The 17,949-nt window shown below is 44.5% G+C and overlaps 1 protein-coding gene across 2 annotated transcripts in view; it reads right to left on the bottom strand.

Annotated features, from left to right (window-relative positions):
* DUSP22 (dual specificity phosphatase 22) overlaps positions 1-17,949 on the bottom strand; it is a 97,697-nt gene that overhangs the window by 62,439 nt on the left and 17,309 nt on the right. For both annotated transcript variants that reach the window (XM_083188025.1, XM_083188024.1), the window contains exon 2: positions 930-963. In XM_083188025.1, the coding sequence (XP_083044151.1) occupies positions 930-963 (34 nt within the window). The remainder of the gene's footprint in view (positions 1-929; positions 964-17,949) is intronic.

The following is a 17,949-nucleotide window of genomic DNA, read 5'->3' as shown; positions in this document are numbered from 1 at the left end:
GTGAAATCATACCCAGCTAATCATTATAGCCTTAAATTATTTTGCCCACTTATCAATAGGTTTTAGCAATTTAAAACTAATTGTGTATTATGAATTTGCTCCTGCCAATCATATAATGGTAATTTTTCAAACACATGGCAGGAGCCGATTGCATATGGTAAGCGGGTGTTCCAGCCAAAAAGTTTTACATACAGCAGCTAAAACTAATTGACAAATGGGGGGAGGGATTGCTGTATCCTTGACATTATTCCACATCTCTGTGCAATGCAGTACTCCCCCCCCCCCCCCCCCCTCCCCAAATCCCACAGGGCTGGACCCTGCATGAAACTCCCCAAAGATTCACTGATGGGCTCAATGCCATCACCTGATTAGAAAATCACTGAACCAAGGTAAATACAATAGCTGCCTAAAAGGTACACAAGTTTCCAGCCTAAAGCCCCGTACACATGGGGCAATGGGAGCCCCATGCTGAGCGATGTGCTTAAGCACAGATCGCTGGCACACATGCTATGCACCAGTGATGTGTGCTGAGCGATCAGTGCTGTTCTCTGGTGAAAACACTGGTGATATGCAGTCAAAATGTAGTCAAGTGATGGTGACGCCCTGGTCTGCGCATCACCATCACTTAAGGGGATACACACGGAGGGTTCAGTAATTAGTTTCCAAGTGATCTGGTATCGCCCGGTGTGTATGGGCCTTAAGGCTGCTTACTTCTTATACTTAGAACGTTATTGAATTTACAGGATTGTAACATTTCCTATTATAATGGGATACAGTACAGTGAATCAAAAATATAGCTTAGCATTGCCGCATCTTTAGATCATATTAGCACGTCATAGCTGCTATATAAAGGATATAACCAATATGGGGCAAAATGTTTACAGTTGATAGGCAACATCGACAATTGCATTGTAATAACTTGTACATACCTTTAAAATTTCCAATGAACAACCCAGGGAGAATCTGTAGAAAATAAAATCAAAGTTAATATTATATTTTGCTAAGCCGCAATGTTCAAACACAATGTAGTGGTAAATTACTGCATAGGGAGAAGGATGCATTGACACTATTTTAACATTGTGTGCCACCTAAACAAATCTGTGAAGTAACAATAAAGCAAGATGATTCCTGTTATTCCTCTTTTACAGGGGAGAAAGGTATCAGTGTTTAATCAGTGTCAGCAAGCAGCTTATTTAAATAGTATCTTCCAATAGCAAATGACATGAGGAAGCATATCTGTAAACACGCATCACTTTAAATCATTTCTAAATGTACAATCTACAGATTGAACAGGAGCAGTGATTTCTACAGTTTTAATGCACAGTTTTTGTAACACAGGGTAGTAAAAATATAAGAGCAAAGCAGGGGTTAAAGTGAGGGGGAACGGGGTGGAACTGAGTTCCACCACCTCTAATGGTAAGGTGGAACATTTTAACCCCCAAATTGGCCCTGCACAGTAATTCTTACAGGAAAGCATTCTAGTTTACAGGGGGATGCCAAAAACCCTACCACTGGTCCTGTCTCTGCCTAATGGGGGGGGGGGGATGGGGTGTAATTAGGTGGCATACAGAAATGAGTTCCCCCACCTCTGCAGGACCACTTTATGCCCTGGAGCAAAGCATTTCTGTAAATAAATAGTGAACTTAAAATGTGATACTAAAGTGGAATTGACTCAAGCTGCTTGAAAAACTGACTGGGTACACATTATGCCACTAGATCCACAGACAGGGGGACAATTTGGTAAGCAAGCATACACACTTACCTATCAGCTGCTCAATATGTCTGACAAGACATCGCAACTGGGAAGGCATTTGAATTTGCCTGCCCAACTGTGATGTCATTATCAGTAGATCTTGCAGCCAGGATATGGCGCAGTTGCCAGTACACACAGCCAGACATGCGGATATATTGAACAAACTATATATTGTCCAAGTATGTACCAAGTCACAAATTAGCCTCCCACCACTTGGCCTGAACAACATAATTCAGCCATTTACATGTGTCAAAATTGGATGAGATCCTGTTATTTGATTTTCAACATAGTGGGCCATCCTTGTATGGCCACAAGATGCACAGTTATAAGCCAATAGCAGTAATTTTTCATCATCAGTTTTTCATTAAAATCAGGCATATTTTGGTGCTACACGAGGTGCAATATCAGGCCAAATCACCAATATCACAGCATGCTCAATAATTTTGCTAAACCTTAAACACTTGCCGATGCAGGGGGGTGACTGAGCATGCACTGCATTGTTAGCAATGTCTTCTGGTTGACTCTGCAGCAGGGCCAACCAGAAGACACTAACAACTGCAGGAACCAGCATATCATTGGTATATGCTGTCCATTCCGGATGATTTTGCTGGTCACTACATATGGGGCTTAGATTGCACAAGTTCCTTAAATGCTTGCTAATATTTATTGTGCTGCTTAGCTATTCAAGCATCATAGTTAATAGCACTAATTTGTGTCTCAGCAGGAAGTTGTATTTGATAATCAGAGAATAATGTGTTTATTGGTCTTACAAGAGAAATGGATCAAGTTGGAATTTTGGTTTTTGATTGTTGTTTTTGTTTTATTTAGCCATTTCAGGAGTCTTGCCTTAGTACAAAACGATGGTGAAATCTCATTTATAAAAAAAAAAAAAAAAAAAAAAGGCAAGCCTTTTTAAATTAAATTAGTTACATGTTTATTTAATCTTCGATGATATTTAGTTGATCTTCGATGATGTTTGAAATGATAAATAAATGGGAATGCACCAAGCCTGGACATACTTCCTCTAGCCATAGCAACATTAATATATTCTCCACCAGGTCAACATTCAAGGAGGAATGCTTTTGGATGTGCCAGAGTGCATACAGTATATGATTAACTGTGAGGTGACACCAAGAAAGCTATTTTGAGATCCTGATCATGTGTCGAGAACACAAGAGCATCAATGTGAAAAGAGATTAAGGAATGAAAGCGGATACAGATTTAATCAGATTGATTTTTCTCTTGTAACAATGTGCCACTTCCAATATAGTCTGTTACAGTGACGTATCTATAATGGGTACTGGGGGGCCCACACCACGCAAATCTTTTTCTAATACTAACCCCCCAGAGTCCTGCAGGAGCGCTACAGAAATCACTGAAAAAATGGCGCGGCTGACATTTTTACAGTGACCCGGGGAGTGACGTCACATGTAAAAGGACCACATGCGATGTTCCAAAGCGGCTCAAGGGAGTTGAAAGGTCCATACACTGCTGTGATACATCGCAGTATTGTATGGGCCCCTTAAGTCTACAAACCTTTTACTTTGCTTGCGTAAAACATACATCAAAAGCAAAGGTTTATAAAATATACTTAAGTCAATACAAGTACAAATAAAACACAGGATAAAGCTAATCAACTTTTGTATTATTTAAGTTCTCTATAAACCTTAGAGGGGAGTTTTACAAGGACAATTTGGTGTAAATTATACCAACTGCCACACAGAGGGCTTAATTCAGACAAGATTACAGAACAAATTTGTTCTCAAAATGGGCAAAACCATGTGCACTGCAGGTGGGGAAAATGTAATTTGTGAGTAATGCTGTGTACACACTGGTACAATTAGCATGAGATTTTGACTATATAGTCAAAATGGCATGCAGATTGCACAGGCTTTTTACCTTGCGATCCCGATGCGTGCTCCCATGACAGCACAAATCCAAACCCAGATAGACAGGGCTGCAATGACTATATAGTGCAGATCTGCACTATATCGTCCAAATCACATGCGTGTCGGGTGGCTTGCCGTGTGATCGGGATCATAGGGGTATATATAATTGTGCACTGGATTTTGGGTGAGTCACATTTTGCAGACCTACAGATGTGTGCACTTTGAAATTCTTAAACCAACATGCACAGCCGGTTTGCAACAGGATCCCTGTCTCAGGCTGCCGATGGAGTTGAAAGAAACCTAGCTGTGGGGGGGGGGGGGGGGGTAGCTGACACTGACTTACCTGTATGATCACCTCTCACATACACAGATACACCATCAGCATACCACAAATGTCAGGCAGAACTAGAACTGCTTGTCTTTTAAGGTGGCACACATTACTACTCTTTGATTAAAGGGGGCACAGATTATTATTGGATTACTCAGTCTGTGTCCCCTTTAAACACACCAGCAGTGCTGCTCAGAGGCCCCATTGATGGGGCAGTACGGATGGTATAATGATTAGCATTACTGCCTCACAGCGCTGAGGTCATGGGTTCAATTCCCACCATGGCTCTAACTGTGCGGAGTTTGTATATTCTCTCCGTACTTGCGTGGGTTTCCTCCGGGTACTCCGGTTTCCTCCCGCAATCCAAAAATATACTGGTAGGCTAATTGGCTGCCAACAAAAAATTAACCCTAGAATGTCTGTGCGCGTGTACATGTGGTAGGGAATATAGATTGTAAGCTCCACTGGGGCAGGGACTGATGTGAATGTTCAACTATACTCTGTACATCTCTGCGGAAAATGTGTGCGCTATATAAGAAACTGTTAAATAATAAATAAATTGATAGATCTGCTGGCAGAGGGCGACCTCCAAACTGCGAGGCAGTGGGTCACTATTCAGAAAATTTGGAGAGGCTTCCTTTTTCCACCTGCAGCATTTGCGAGATCACCTCTGCCAGATCCTGACAGGCAGCACATGCAAAGAAGCCCAGCCCATCCAGGTATTGCTGAAGGTCCAGGCTGTAACAGCAATTCCTGAACGGGCCAGGCAGGTAACAGCTACTGACATCAACCAGTGGTACGACCAGTGGGGGAGGATTTGGCTGACCCCTTACTTCCTAAGGCCCCAGTGGGACACAACAGCTGCTGTACAATATAGGTAGGTGCAGGAGGACTGATTTTTTTTTATTCTTCTTACACACAACCCCTTTTGAAGACAAGATGATGGGTAACATTGTAATTGAAGAAAATAAACCTCATTGGTTATGTACAGTACTGTAGGTAGCTCTCCCCTACCTGAACCACAGATATATTGTTTCCTAGTAAGCAGGGGTTAAGAATGTGGTTTGCATGCATATCATACTGTATATTACAAAACTGTACTGCAGTTGCAAACCTTGATCAAACTACATGATAGTAATATCCATTTCTCACCTAAATCCAGATTGCTCAGTGTGAAAGGGGTACTAAGCGCTCACGAGCAGGGCCCTCTCTTCTCATGTGCTTTTCTTAAGGTGCGTACACATGGTGCAATATAGAGAGGCCAATCCCGAGCATTTTTTTTAATCCCGGGATTCGGGATTGAAAAATGCTCAATCCCGGGATTCCCGGGATCCTGGGATTGGCCTCCATGGTTAAAAAAAAAGAAAAAAAAAACACGTCCCGACACGACAGACTAATCCCCACTATCCCTCCTGCCCTGCGCTGTCACTTACATGATGGTGGTGACAGGCAGTAGCAGGACCATCTTCAGCGGGCATGCGGCTGGGAGCTACTCAGCTTGGCTGGGAGCTGCTCAGTGGGTGAGCGGGCGGCTAGGTGCTGCTCAGCGGGCGGGTGGGTGGCTAGGAGGTCCTCAGTGGGCGGGTGGGCGGGCGGCACAGAGCTCCTCAGCGGGCGGCTAGTTGCTGCTCAGCGGGCGGGTGGCTGGGAGCCTCAGCGGGCGGGCGGCCAGGCTAACAATTCAGAACAGTGTGCTACTGTGCTGCAGCGTCATGACGGCGGCCGGGCTGTGCAGCGTGGTGTGATGTCAGGGGTCACGCTGCGTAGCCCGGCCACCGTCATGCCGCTACAGCACACACAGACACTGTTCCAAACAGCCGTCTGCTGGTTTTTTTACAATCAGGTACGAATCCCGCAATCCCGGGATTGGAAGGGTCAATCCCGGGATTCAAATCCCGCCATTTTTAGGCCAAAATCACGGGATCCCGCCGATCCCGATCCCGGGATTGGCCTCCCTAGTGCAATATGATCGCTGGCAATATATTGATCAGCAATCATATTGTTCAGTGTCCCGTTTTCATCAGCGACCAGAGATGGTCGCTGATGAAAAGGACACACTGCCGGGAGAAGAGGCAGGGGAACTCACTGGTCGGAGGGGGCTGAAAACGGGAGCGCGCACCCGACGATTTATCGCCGGGTGCGCGCTCCAATCACTGGCAATATGGTCGCTCAGCGACCATATTGCCAGCGAGTTTTGCCCATGTGTACACAGCTTTGGATAGAGATCTATTTATCTCTGCCACACTAGTAATTGCTTTGTGTGTCCTGTCCCTTGATGTAACTGTCTGTATTTACCATGTACTTGTCCTAAACTGCCCAGTACTAAAAACAGTTTCAGATGTGCATTTCTAAAGGGGACCATACATTAGAGGAGTATGGGGATAACTTCCAGCTCTCCCATTGCCTGTGTAAGGGGGTTTGGAAAAACCCAACATGCTGGAAAATCAGGATAAGGCAGGGATTTTTAATATACTATTGCAGGGGTATGGGGTTTTTTTGTGCAGATTCCCCACCTTGCCGAAAATCAATGTCTTCCAATCATCGGTTTGGAACTGGGCCATAAACATATGTTCTAAATTACATGTAAAAAAAAAAAAAAAGCACAACAGAGAAAGGGAATACAGCGGTCTAGGAATTGTACAATGGCCACCAGGCATTACCGCACGCTGCCCACAAAGTTAAGTAGTGTACTTCAAGTTCTGTCCTAGTGTATTATTTATCTACTGTTTCTTATCTAGTGCAGCATATTCTGGTGCACTTTACAATTGGAAACAGTGATTAAACAAACCAACAAAGAGGTAGGAGGGCCCTGCTTACAATCTATGTATTGTGTCCAGGGTGCTGCTGCAACTTTCACACCAAGCATCAAAATCAGTAAAATCCAATTTGTGAAAAAGGGTAACTTTCTAGGAATAATAGAAACTCAGAAGTAAAATTATTGTTTTCAATTTAGAGGATTTTTTGTTTCTATAGAAAAAAAAAATACAGTAAACAGATAAGAGAAAACTAACCATAATAGAGACTTGCTTTCCCTTCCCCTTTTTTGAAAAACAAAACAAACAAAACCTTATAGTGTGTACACACGGTTAGATTTGGCTTCCGATGTTCCCGATATAGGGAACATCGGAAGCCACATTGCATGCAAATCGCATGCTTTTTTAGGGCTTCCGAGCCCGATGCGCTGCCGATGCGCGCTCCTGTGTGAGCGCATATCGGCAGCCAGATAGAGAGGGCAGGCAACACTATATAGTGCAGATCTGCACTATATAGTGTAAATTGTGCCCCTCTGTCATGCCGTGAGATGCGAGTCCCGATGCGATCTGATCGCGTCGAGACTCGCATCTCACGGCAGTATTTGCCGCGTGTACACACCATTACACTTAACGAACTATTCCACAATAACAGGGCAATTACAAAATTGTGTCCTCAAGAACGTTGCTCACAAGCATTGTATCATAGCTTGGCTCGCAGCCGAGAATGCATTAGAGACAATGGTGGAGCCAGTGGGTGCAGTACTATTTGGGAGAGTGTGCAGTGCTGCTGCACCGCCCAGCAAAAAACATCTGTATTTTTTGTTGCCAGTGCATGATGCCCACTCAAGTCGACATGTGTATCACATCTTTAGTTTTTTTAGTTGAAAGAAAACATTTATTTTTAGCCTTGAAGATAAAAAATAAATGCATTAACCCCTTCACGACATTGCCTTTTAAGGTAATTTTTTTTTTTTTTTCTCCTTGCGTTCAAATAAGCGTAACTTTTTTAATTTTCCGGCTATATAGACACATGAGGGCTTTTTTTTTGCGGGACAAGTTGTACTTTGTAATGGTACCATTTACTATACCGTATAATATTCTGGGGAATCAGGAAATAATTCAATGTGGGGTAAAAAAAAAAAAAACGCCATTGCACAATTTTGCGCTGGTTACGGTTTTTTTGGAGTTCATAGTTCATTTAAAATGATGGGTTATCTTTATTCTATGGGTCGTTACGATTCTGGCGATACCAAACTTATATAGTTTTCGTTATGTTTTACCACTAAAAAAAAAAATCGCAACTTTTACGGTTTTTCTAATTTGCGTTGCGTCGCCATGTTCTGCGGCTTATAACTTTTTTATTTTTCCACCTACGGACCTGGGTGAGGGCTCATTTTTTGCGGGCTGAAGTGTACTTTTTAATTAATACCATTATGGGATATGGGCGACTTTCTGATCTCTTTTAGTTATTTTTTTTTGGGTACGCGATGCGACCAAAAAACGTAGTTTTGGCGTTGGGGATTATTTTCCGTTTACGCCTTTAACCGTGCGGGATAACTAATGTTATATTTTAATAGATCGGACTTTTAGGAACGCGGCGATACCAAATATGTTTTTTTTTTTATTTTTTATTTATTTTTATTTGGGAAAGGGGGGTGATTTGAACTTTTAATATTTTTTTATTTTTTTTTTATTTTTAAACTTTATTTTTTTTTTTTTTTTACTTTTACTACAAGGCCCCCTAGTGTACTTGACCACTAGGGGGCGCGATCGCCTGTACTAGGTTCAGCCATAGAGCTCTATGGCTGAACGTAGTGATTTTATGCACTTCCTATTACATCCTGCCTGAGGCAGGATGTAATAGGTATGCATACACGGCCAGCACAGGGGTCTACATTAGACCCCTGGCTACCATGGCAACCGATCGGCACCCTCCGATCTCGCTGCGGGGGGCCCCGATCGGCGCCGGAGGGGGGCGCCCCCCCTCCGATCAGCTATTTAAGCACTGCGGGCGCTTTGCCCGCGGTGCTTAAAGGGTTAAACGGCCACGATCGGCGAACTCGCCGCTCGTGGCCGTGAGAGCAGGGACCTGGCTGTAATATACAGCCATTACCTGCTCTCTTTCAAGCCAGCTCACTCCGTGAGCTGGCTTGATTCCCCTGCAACGGACATATGACGTATATATACGTCATATGTCGTGAAGGGGTTAAGTTATCATAATTCATTCAAAAAATGGTTAAAAACAACAGATATATAATACTCCAACCAGTGGCACTCGAGGAACTTTATATCTATGCGCAAAAGATAATGGTGTTAGCACAGACCACATATGTGGAGAGCTGCTTGTTGGTTGTTGAGAGTTATGCTGGCCACACATCAGACCAACTTTCCTCCAACTGTCCAACTAGTTGCTTGGATGGAATAAAAATATGGTACTGGATGGGAGCAAATGTAATATTTACATCAGAAATTTGTTCCCAAAATCTGGAAAAGGACAAAAACTGTCGCTCAGACACGGTACTGTAGTTGAACCTGTTTGATTTAAACAATTTGACTAAATGTTTTTATCCATTTTCCTGGGTTTGTGAGCACATTTCAGATTGTCCTTTGATACCATTCAGTACAATATTTTTACTCCATCCAGGCAACTAGTTGGATGGTTGGAGCAAAGTTGGTCTGATGTGTGGCCAGCATGAGGAAGAAGGAACATTTCAGTCAACCAATTGGAGTTGCCCAAGTAAAACTAGGCTTGCCACAATGTAAAATCATTTTGAAATATACTGTTATGTGTAAACAAAGTATTGTTTTGACTACCATGAATATCCGACACCACTGGAATTTTAATCCATATACAACTGCACTGTACTATAGAAAGCTGACCAACTGTAGGAATTCCAAATTGAACCCAATGTCACTTCACATAAAAAAATAAAGAGTGTACTGTAGCTTGCACCTCACTTCTATTTTAATGTGATTACCAGAATATAAAAATAGGCCCAACAATTCCCCATATAGCAGAACTAAAATATATAACACTAACCTCCAAAACAGCTCATTTGTACAAAGAGATAAAATTGGACAGATAAAGTAAATATATCTGTGGCAGTTAGGGATCATCTATTATGCAGAGTATGGTTATGAAATGGTATTCTTAAGCAGGGCCGGTGCAAGGCACCAGAGCGCCCCAGGCGCCCCGGTACCTGTCCTGCGGCGCTGTAAAGCTGGCGGCGGCAGCGGGGGGTCCCTGCAGTCAATAAGAAATAACGAGTGCTATCCGCCGGGCTATGCAGAAGCGCTTCTGTTTTGGAAACACTGGCCGCACGGCGAACGCTGATTGGCTGAATCTCAGCCAATCAGCGTGCGGCCAGTGTTTCCAAAACAGAAGCGCTTCCGCATAGCCCGGCGGATAGCGCTCGTTATTTCTTGACTGCAGGGACCCCCCGCTGCCGCCAGCTTTTACGCACATATACACCGCAGGACAGGTACCCGGGCGGCAAGGGGGGGACAAAATACCGCCCTCCAGTGGCCGGCGCCCTAGGCAAATGCCTAGATTTGCCCAGTGGTGGCGCCGGCCCTGTTCTTAAGTGTTTTAAATAACCAAAACATCATGAGTGTTTTAAATAATCAAAACAAATGAATCCTGCAGGCATGTTATATAAACCTCCATGGACAAAACAGAGCAGTTAAAAAAAAAAAAAAAAAAAGGGTGTTTAAACCAGTGGTTCTCAACCGTCCTCAAGTTCCACAACAGTGCACGTTTTCCAGTTCTCCTCACAGAATCACAAGTGAAATAATTAGCTCCACCTGTGGATTTTATAAAATGGGTCAGTGAGTAATGAGTGCACCTGCTGGGTGACCTACAAAATGTGAACTGTTGGGGGTCCTTGAGGACCGAGGTTGAGAACCACTGGTTTAAACCAGTGGTTCTCAACCACGGTCCTCAAGGACCCCCAACAGTTCACATTTTCCAGGTCACCTGGAGGGTCAACAGATGCACTCATTAGTCACTAACACATTTTAAAAGATCACAGGTGGAACAAACCATTTCACCTTTGATTTTGTGCGGAGACACAGAAAACGTGCACTGTTGGGGGTCCTTGAGGACAGAGGTTGCGAACCACTGCTTGAAACGACCATGTATTATTATTTGCCATTCTAGAAAAATGTATATCACTGCGGCCAGCGTAATCAGCTTGTGTCTGCGAGTGTGTATGTTCGCGCCTAACCGAAGCTTACGTAGTTCGCATAGTCAGCATTACGCAGTTAGAGTAGTCAATCAGCATTATGTCAGTGCTTATTACATTGAGTGGGAACCATTGACCATTTTTGGCCTGCTTGACATGACAGGTGTGAATGTGTTCCTGAAACACCCCTCTATCCACATCAGTCAGAAGCGTGGCGAGCGCAGCGAGGAGACATGGTACGCGTTCTCCCGACCTGTTTATACCCCCACTATCCACGTCTGCGTGGAGTTGTTCTTATAAAGTGTGGCGAGCGCAGCGAAACCACCAAGCCCGAAGCGTGGCGAGCGCAGCAATCACCCGCGAGCAGACGCGGATTACTTGACGTGTATTCTGCGTCTGCTTGCCGCGCTTTGGGCTTGTTTTACGCGTGCATTTGCCTTGCTGCACTCGCCACACAACTTCAATAGTGGGGGTATGAACAGGTCGGGAGGACGCGTACCGCGTGCGCTCGCCACGCTACAGGCTGACGTGGATAGTGGGGGTTTGAAATGGAGGCATTTGCAGGTATGTAATTTGGAGCACTGACAAATGCGTCCTTTATTGTGCAGGAGATGCACGCGCTACCAAACCCCTAACCCTGACCGTCTCCCTGAAGCGGACACAGGCAGGGTTGCCGTACACTACTGCACAAATTATTGAGACGCACAAGCGTCATACGTCTCAGGCAGATGGATCGCCTCTCCACCGGTGTCCGCAAGTGCAGGGGATCTGGCGGTTACCGGCACTGTGTGAGAGGCGCTCACTAGGCTTGCCAGGGACGCGGAGGGACAGAGCTGCAGCTCGCAGGGACAGTACTCAGAAATATCTCATAATCCTATGGTGTGTCCACACGGGCTGATGTGGCGGCCACAGATATTTATATAGGCAGCCGGCGGGGTGCCGGTATTGGCTTGCAGGTAGGGAGAGATGGCGTGGTAAGAGGAGCAGGGGCTATGCTGCATTGTAGAAATAGACTGTGCTGCACAGTCTATTTCTACATTCGATTCCGATGCCAAAGATAGGGATCGAATCAGGATCAGGTGCTGCATAGCACGGTGCAATTTGTGCTAGGTACTATGCGATTTTGACTACATAGTCAAACGATAGCGCAAATCGCACCGTGTGGACACACCATAATAGTTGATTGTACCAGTGCTGTAATCCAACACTAGAATATTTGTTAATGGAAGTATATCTGTGTATTATTAAATATTACCCCATACCATAACCAGCTTCAGTATACAACAGAACATGGCGGGTATTCAATCTGGATTCCAACTGTCGGAACAATTCCATGGCTTGTCGAAAACGGCCACGGATTGCCGTAAACAGCTGTGGATTCCACAATCCAGCGGCTGCTTTTGACAATAGAGACCGGACTTTTAAAAGAAGTTGAATTGACATGCCTTCAATGCGGTCGGAAACAGTCAGATTGAATAGACAAGTGCCGATATTTCTGACTGTTCTGAATACCGTCCTTTATGTGCCAAGTGTGGGAGTAGAACAATAAATATTTATACACACACACACACACACACACAAACACAAATCTTTACAACTCTAGTTAAAACTGGATGACAGTTATGCAAACAGCAAGTGTCAGATTGCCCCTTCTGCATCATACAGTTACCGCTTACACAATTGTCACCAAACCAGATGGCAACTTTTGTTACACATTAATACAGTGTTGCCTAGCTGTGTGCACTTTAGGAGTGAGTCGCTGACATATGCTCTACTGCACAAAGGTTACTACACTCAGGCCCTGATTCTGTTTGACTTGGTAAGGTGCAAAGCTTGTAGCTTACTGCCCGCTGAATCCCCTTACAACCATGTGAGGGGATGTGTCACGAAGACACACCCCCTCCCATGTGCCCGGCAGCAGGACAAATCAGTTGCCGACCATCAAATGATTTTGCCAGGGCACACAAATATAAGTCAGTGGAGACACAGGGTGGGCGACTGACATCCTGTCCCGCCCTCGGCACACCTCCTGCAATCCAGTGGGAACACCCAGTATTTTCATGGGGATGCCCATGAAACGCTGGGCATTCTCATGGGTGCGTCCCGGGTCTGCCCGGGGAGCGAAAGAACCAGAATGACCCCCTCAGCGCTTTACAGTGATACAAATTATTCATATATAATACATATATCATTTACTGTTTTAGGTTATGTGAGGTCTATTATTTATAAATACACTTGCCACAATAACAATAGATATTTTATTTCTACATATTACTTGATAACAATAGAACTGTTCATATACAGTCAGTGACAGACGTCGGCGGGGCGGTGCTGACCTGTTCGTTAGGCTGCGAGTGTATGCAGGCTAGCGATCAGGTCTGAATCAGGCCCATAATTTGCAAGTACAACATATGAGCAGAGCGTTAAGGCCCATACACACTGGGTGACTGAGCTGAAAGTCGCTCAAAACAAGAGCTTTGAGCGGCTTTCAGCTCAAAGCCGCCCAGTGTGTATGGCCCGGTGAGGAGCGGCTTTCAGGACAGCTTTGCATAGCGCTCCACTATGCAACGCCGTCCTCCCCCCTCCATCGCCTCCGGGCAGGGGGGAAGCCACTCAGTGTATATGCACTGAGCGGCTTTCCCTGCAGCGATGAACAGCGATGTCCATACATGCTGGGCATAGTTGCCCAGTGTGTATGGACCTTAAGATTCCTTATGATTCACTGTCCCAGCAAAATCTGTCCCATGCTATACATGTCTGTCCCATCGCTGCTACCATTTAAAAGCAAACCAGCAGGCAATTTGTAGCTCTTCAGCTGTTGGAGAGCTCAGATTTCCACATGATGTTGGCTGGCAGAGCATGCCATGTATTGTAAGGTATGATAAAAGCCAAAGAGGCACATGCTGTTTCTCCTTGATTTAGCATGCTACCACAGGGACTGTCATCAAGTTGCTTTGAGGAATGTACTACCAACACACTTCCAGGGAGGACAAGCTGGAGAAACAAGAAAGCTGCATTCACTGAATACCTACTGTATACATAGGCAAGGACAAGGAGTGGCATGGGGGGATTAAAGATGCTTGGATGTACATATCAACACAGTGTTCTCCTATAAAAGATTTGATGTAAGACAGCATAATGAGATAGCTGGCGGGTGGGTGAGCGAGAGCAGACTGGGGAAGTGTTTTCGGGGTTAGCCGCAAATATTAAGTAACCCCAGGAATGTATTTAGGAGGGACTGCAGCAGAAATCTCTGATCTCTGCTGCTATCCCTCCTCCCCTGCTAGCAGCCGTATCCTCCATGGGTTTCTATGGGGGAAGTGACGCGGGCCAATGCAATGAGAAGATAGCTACTTACCACAGTGCTGGCAGGACAGTGCGGTCAGTAGGGTGAGCGCTGACCAAGCAAATCAAACAACCCCCATGCAACCTGCGAAGCAGATTGCAGGGACTGGCTCCATAGTAAATGGGCCCCATATTGTTTGGTGGGCTCCGGGTAGGAGATGGGGAGGCTGCACTTTCAGCAGGGGCCAAGGTGGAGGGAATTCTACTCCCAGCATGGGCAACTCTGAGCAGGGAAATTTGCCAGGAAGTATGGCCAAGGGATATAGCTTGAGGAGGACACTGCGACACCGCACTCTGAGCCTGATGAAGAGTGAGCAGTATGCTAGTTTGTGGAGTATATGAGTTTTTGCACATACAGGGGGTGATTCTGGTTGGTTTGCAAGAGCAAACTTCTTCTTTAATGGACAATACCATGTGCACTGCAGGTGGGGCAGATCTGTATACTGACGGTCGAGGTCAATCCTCTCTGGAAACCCTCCTTGCAAATTCTGTGATTGCCCCTGGAGAGAGTTACATTTGGGTAGAGTGTGTTCAAACTGAAATCTATATTGCAGTGTTAAAAAAAAAAAGCAGCCAGTATTTACTCTGCACAGAAACAAATAAACTCAACCAAATGTAACTCTCTGCACATGTTACATCAGCCCCACCTTCCGTGCACATGGTTTTGTCCATTAAAGAAGGAGTATGCTTTTGCAAACCAACCAGAACACCAACCCTACAGTACACCAACACTGTGTTTGGAAGTCAGCGAGCAGGTCAACGCCACCCGCTAGCCTGTCACTTTGACACTGTGCATGGCTGCGAATGCATTTGCAGCCGTACACACAGGGGGAAATCCATTCAGAAATATTCACCATCGAATGGATTCATGCCTGCTCACAGCCACAAATGATGTAGGGAGAAAGGAGTCCATTGCTAATGTAAGCTGCCCTCCCTCCCAAGGAGTCCACAGCTTTTAACACGGTGGTCCACAGTGTTAGAAGCAGCAGAGAGGTCAAGTAAAATAAGCAGAGGGCAGCAGCAAGGAGGTCATTTCAGACTTTAGTGAGTGCAGTCTCAGTGGCGTGGAGAGGATGGAAGCCAGATTGGAATGGGTCAAGCAATGAGTTGGAGGAGAGAAAGGCAGTTGGAGAGGGTGTAAAGGTGGCCATACACATGCAGATTTATCTGCAGATCTGTCTGGTTGGAACAAAAACATGGTTATGGATGAGAGCAAATGACAGTTGACCATTTGCTTGGGAATGCTGGAAAACTGACAAACTGTCACTCATCCATAACCATGTTTTTGTTCCAACCACCCAGATCTGAAGATAAATCTTACTAGTGTATGGGCACCTTTAGGTTTCAAGGTGCCCATACACGTTACAATTATCGTATACAATATCGCATCTCGGTTTTTGATGAGATGAGATCTAGTACAAAAAGTATGTGCTGCGATCTCATCTCATCGCAAAAACGGGATGCGATGAGATGCGATATTGTATACAATAATTGAAACGTGTATGGGCACCTTAAGAGTAGGATTTTTAAGAATAGGGGAGACGAAATGGGGTCTTCTAAGCATTACTTTATGAAAGAAACCTTTTTTGTTTGAGAATCATATGCTTTGACATGCTGACACTCCATTACGATCAGAATTCAAACAAAGCTACAGCAACAACACTAATTTAGCACTATGAAGTCATGGTTACTCAGCCAGAGAGTTCAATGAATTCTTACACTAAGTAACATAGATCATTCTCTCCACCCATAACATAATGGCAGGTATTCAATGCTGTTTGCGAGTGGTGACAGCGAGCAGGTCTTCCTGCTCGCTGTCACCACTCACCCTGACAGCATTCAACACACCCTCCGCATACGCCAATTCCCCCTCGCTCCGTTTTTTTGAGCGAGGGAGAATTGGCGGATGCGGCTCCAGAAGCAGCGAGACTCGCGGCTAAAAACTGCAAGTTTTCTGCAGTAGCCGCGGGTCTCGCTGTTTTGGGGAATTCTCGCCGTCCTGTGACGGCGAGGATTTCCCCAGAACATTGAATAGAGCGAGCGGCCGGCGCGGGGGTTAAACAGCGAGGATCGCTGGTTTTCTGCAATCCTCGCTGTTTAACCCCCTCGCTGCAGCATTGAATACCCCCCAATGTATCACCCTCCTTCCAGTTCCAAAGGTTGGATCACTAAAAACAAAACAAAAATGAGATCTACAGTCTGTAGATATTAATGCAATTAAATAAAAACATACATATACATCAACGGTAGGACATAGTTACATAGTAGGTAAGGCTGAAAAAAGACTTGCGTCCATCTAGTTCAACCTGGTATAGATATCCATTGCTGATTTGGTAGGTTCTGGTATTTTACAGACAAATTATATTTCTTATTTGTACCCATGGATGTTTTTCTCCAGTAAATGTTTGTCCAACTTTGCCTTGAACGCATTTAATGAGCCAGCCGTTACCACCTCTCTGGGAAGAGAGTTCCAGAGTTTGACTGTTCTGACCGTAAAGAAATTCTTTCTACTAGCTGAATGAAATCTTTTTTCTTCTAATCTATACTCATGCCCTCGCGTCCTAGATTCCTTTCTAGTAAAAAATAGGGTGTGTGACAGTTCCTTATATTGGCCCTTGATATACTTGTACATGTTGAGCATGTCCCCCCTTAAACGTCTCTTTTCTAATGTAAATAGTCCCAAATTGCTTAATCTCTCCCCGTAGCTTAAATTCTCCATTCCCCTAGTAAGCTTTGTTGCTCACCTTTGGACTTTTTCTAATTCTATGATGTCCTTTTTATAGTGTGGGGCCCAGAACTGTACTCCGTACTGTAGGTGAGGTCTCACCAATGCTTTATATAGTGGCATAATTACCCTTAAGTCCCTAGTTTCCATTCCCCTCTTAATACATGCCAGAATTTTGTTGCCCTTTTTTGTAGCTACATTACAATGGGCACTACATCCTAGTTTGCTGTCTATTTGGACTCCTAGATCCTTTTCAAGTATGGAATTACCCAGTTCCTCTCCGCTAAGGTTGTAACTTGCACACTGGTTGTGTCTCCCAAGGTGCATAACCTTACATTTATCTACATTGAACCTCATCTTCCATTTTTTTGCCCACTCATCTAGAATTGCAAGATCATTTTGAAGCATGGTGACATCTTCTGGTGATTTGATGACTTTGCTAAGTTTTGTATCGTCCGCAAAGATGGATACATTGCTGAGTAACCCTATCCCAATATCGTTAATAAAAATGTTAAACAAAATGGGCCCCAAAACCTAACCCTGGGGCACTCCACTTAGTACCGGTATCATATCTGATACGGCACCATTCACAACCACTCTTTGTTCTCTATTACATAGCCAATTCCCTACCCATCTGCAGATATTTTCACCCAATCCTAGGTTCTCCATTTTATTAATCACTCTCTTGTGTGGGATAGTATCAAATGCTTTAGCGAAATCTAGGAAAATCACATCTACAGCATTTCCATTATCGAGGTTTTTGCTAACCTCTTCATAGAACCCTAGTAGATTAGTTTGGCATGAACGATTTTTCACGAACCCATGTTGGTTAGTACTGAGTAGACGGTGATGATCTAAATATTCCTGGATACCATCCCTTAAAAATCCTTCAAATAGTTTACCCACAATAGACATGTTCAATTACACCATGTTTAACAGATGTATATTTTTCTACATTAGACATGTCTAGTA

The sequence above is a fragment of the Crinia signifera genome, chromosome 5 (assembly GCF_055691185.1).
Source record: "Crinia signifera chromosome 5, ASM5569118v1, whole genome shotgun sequence".
NCBI classification, from domain to species: domain Eukaryota; kingdom Metazoa; phylum Chordata; class Amphibia; order Anura; family Myobatrachidae; genus Crinia; species Crinia signifera.
This window is presented reverse-complemented; position numbering and strand designations above follow the sequence as displayed.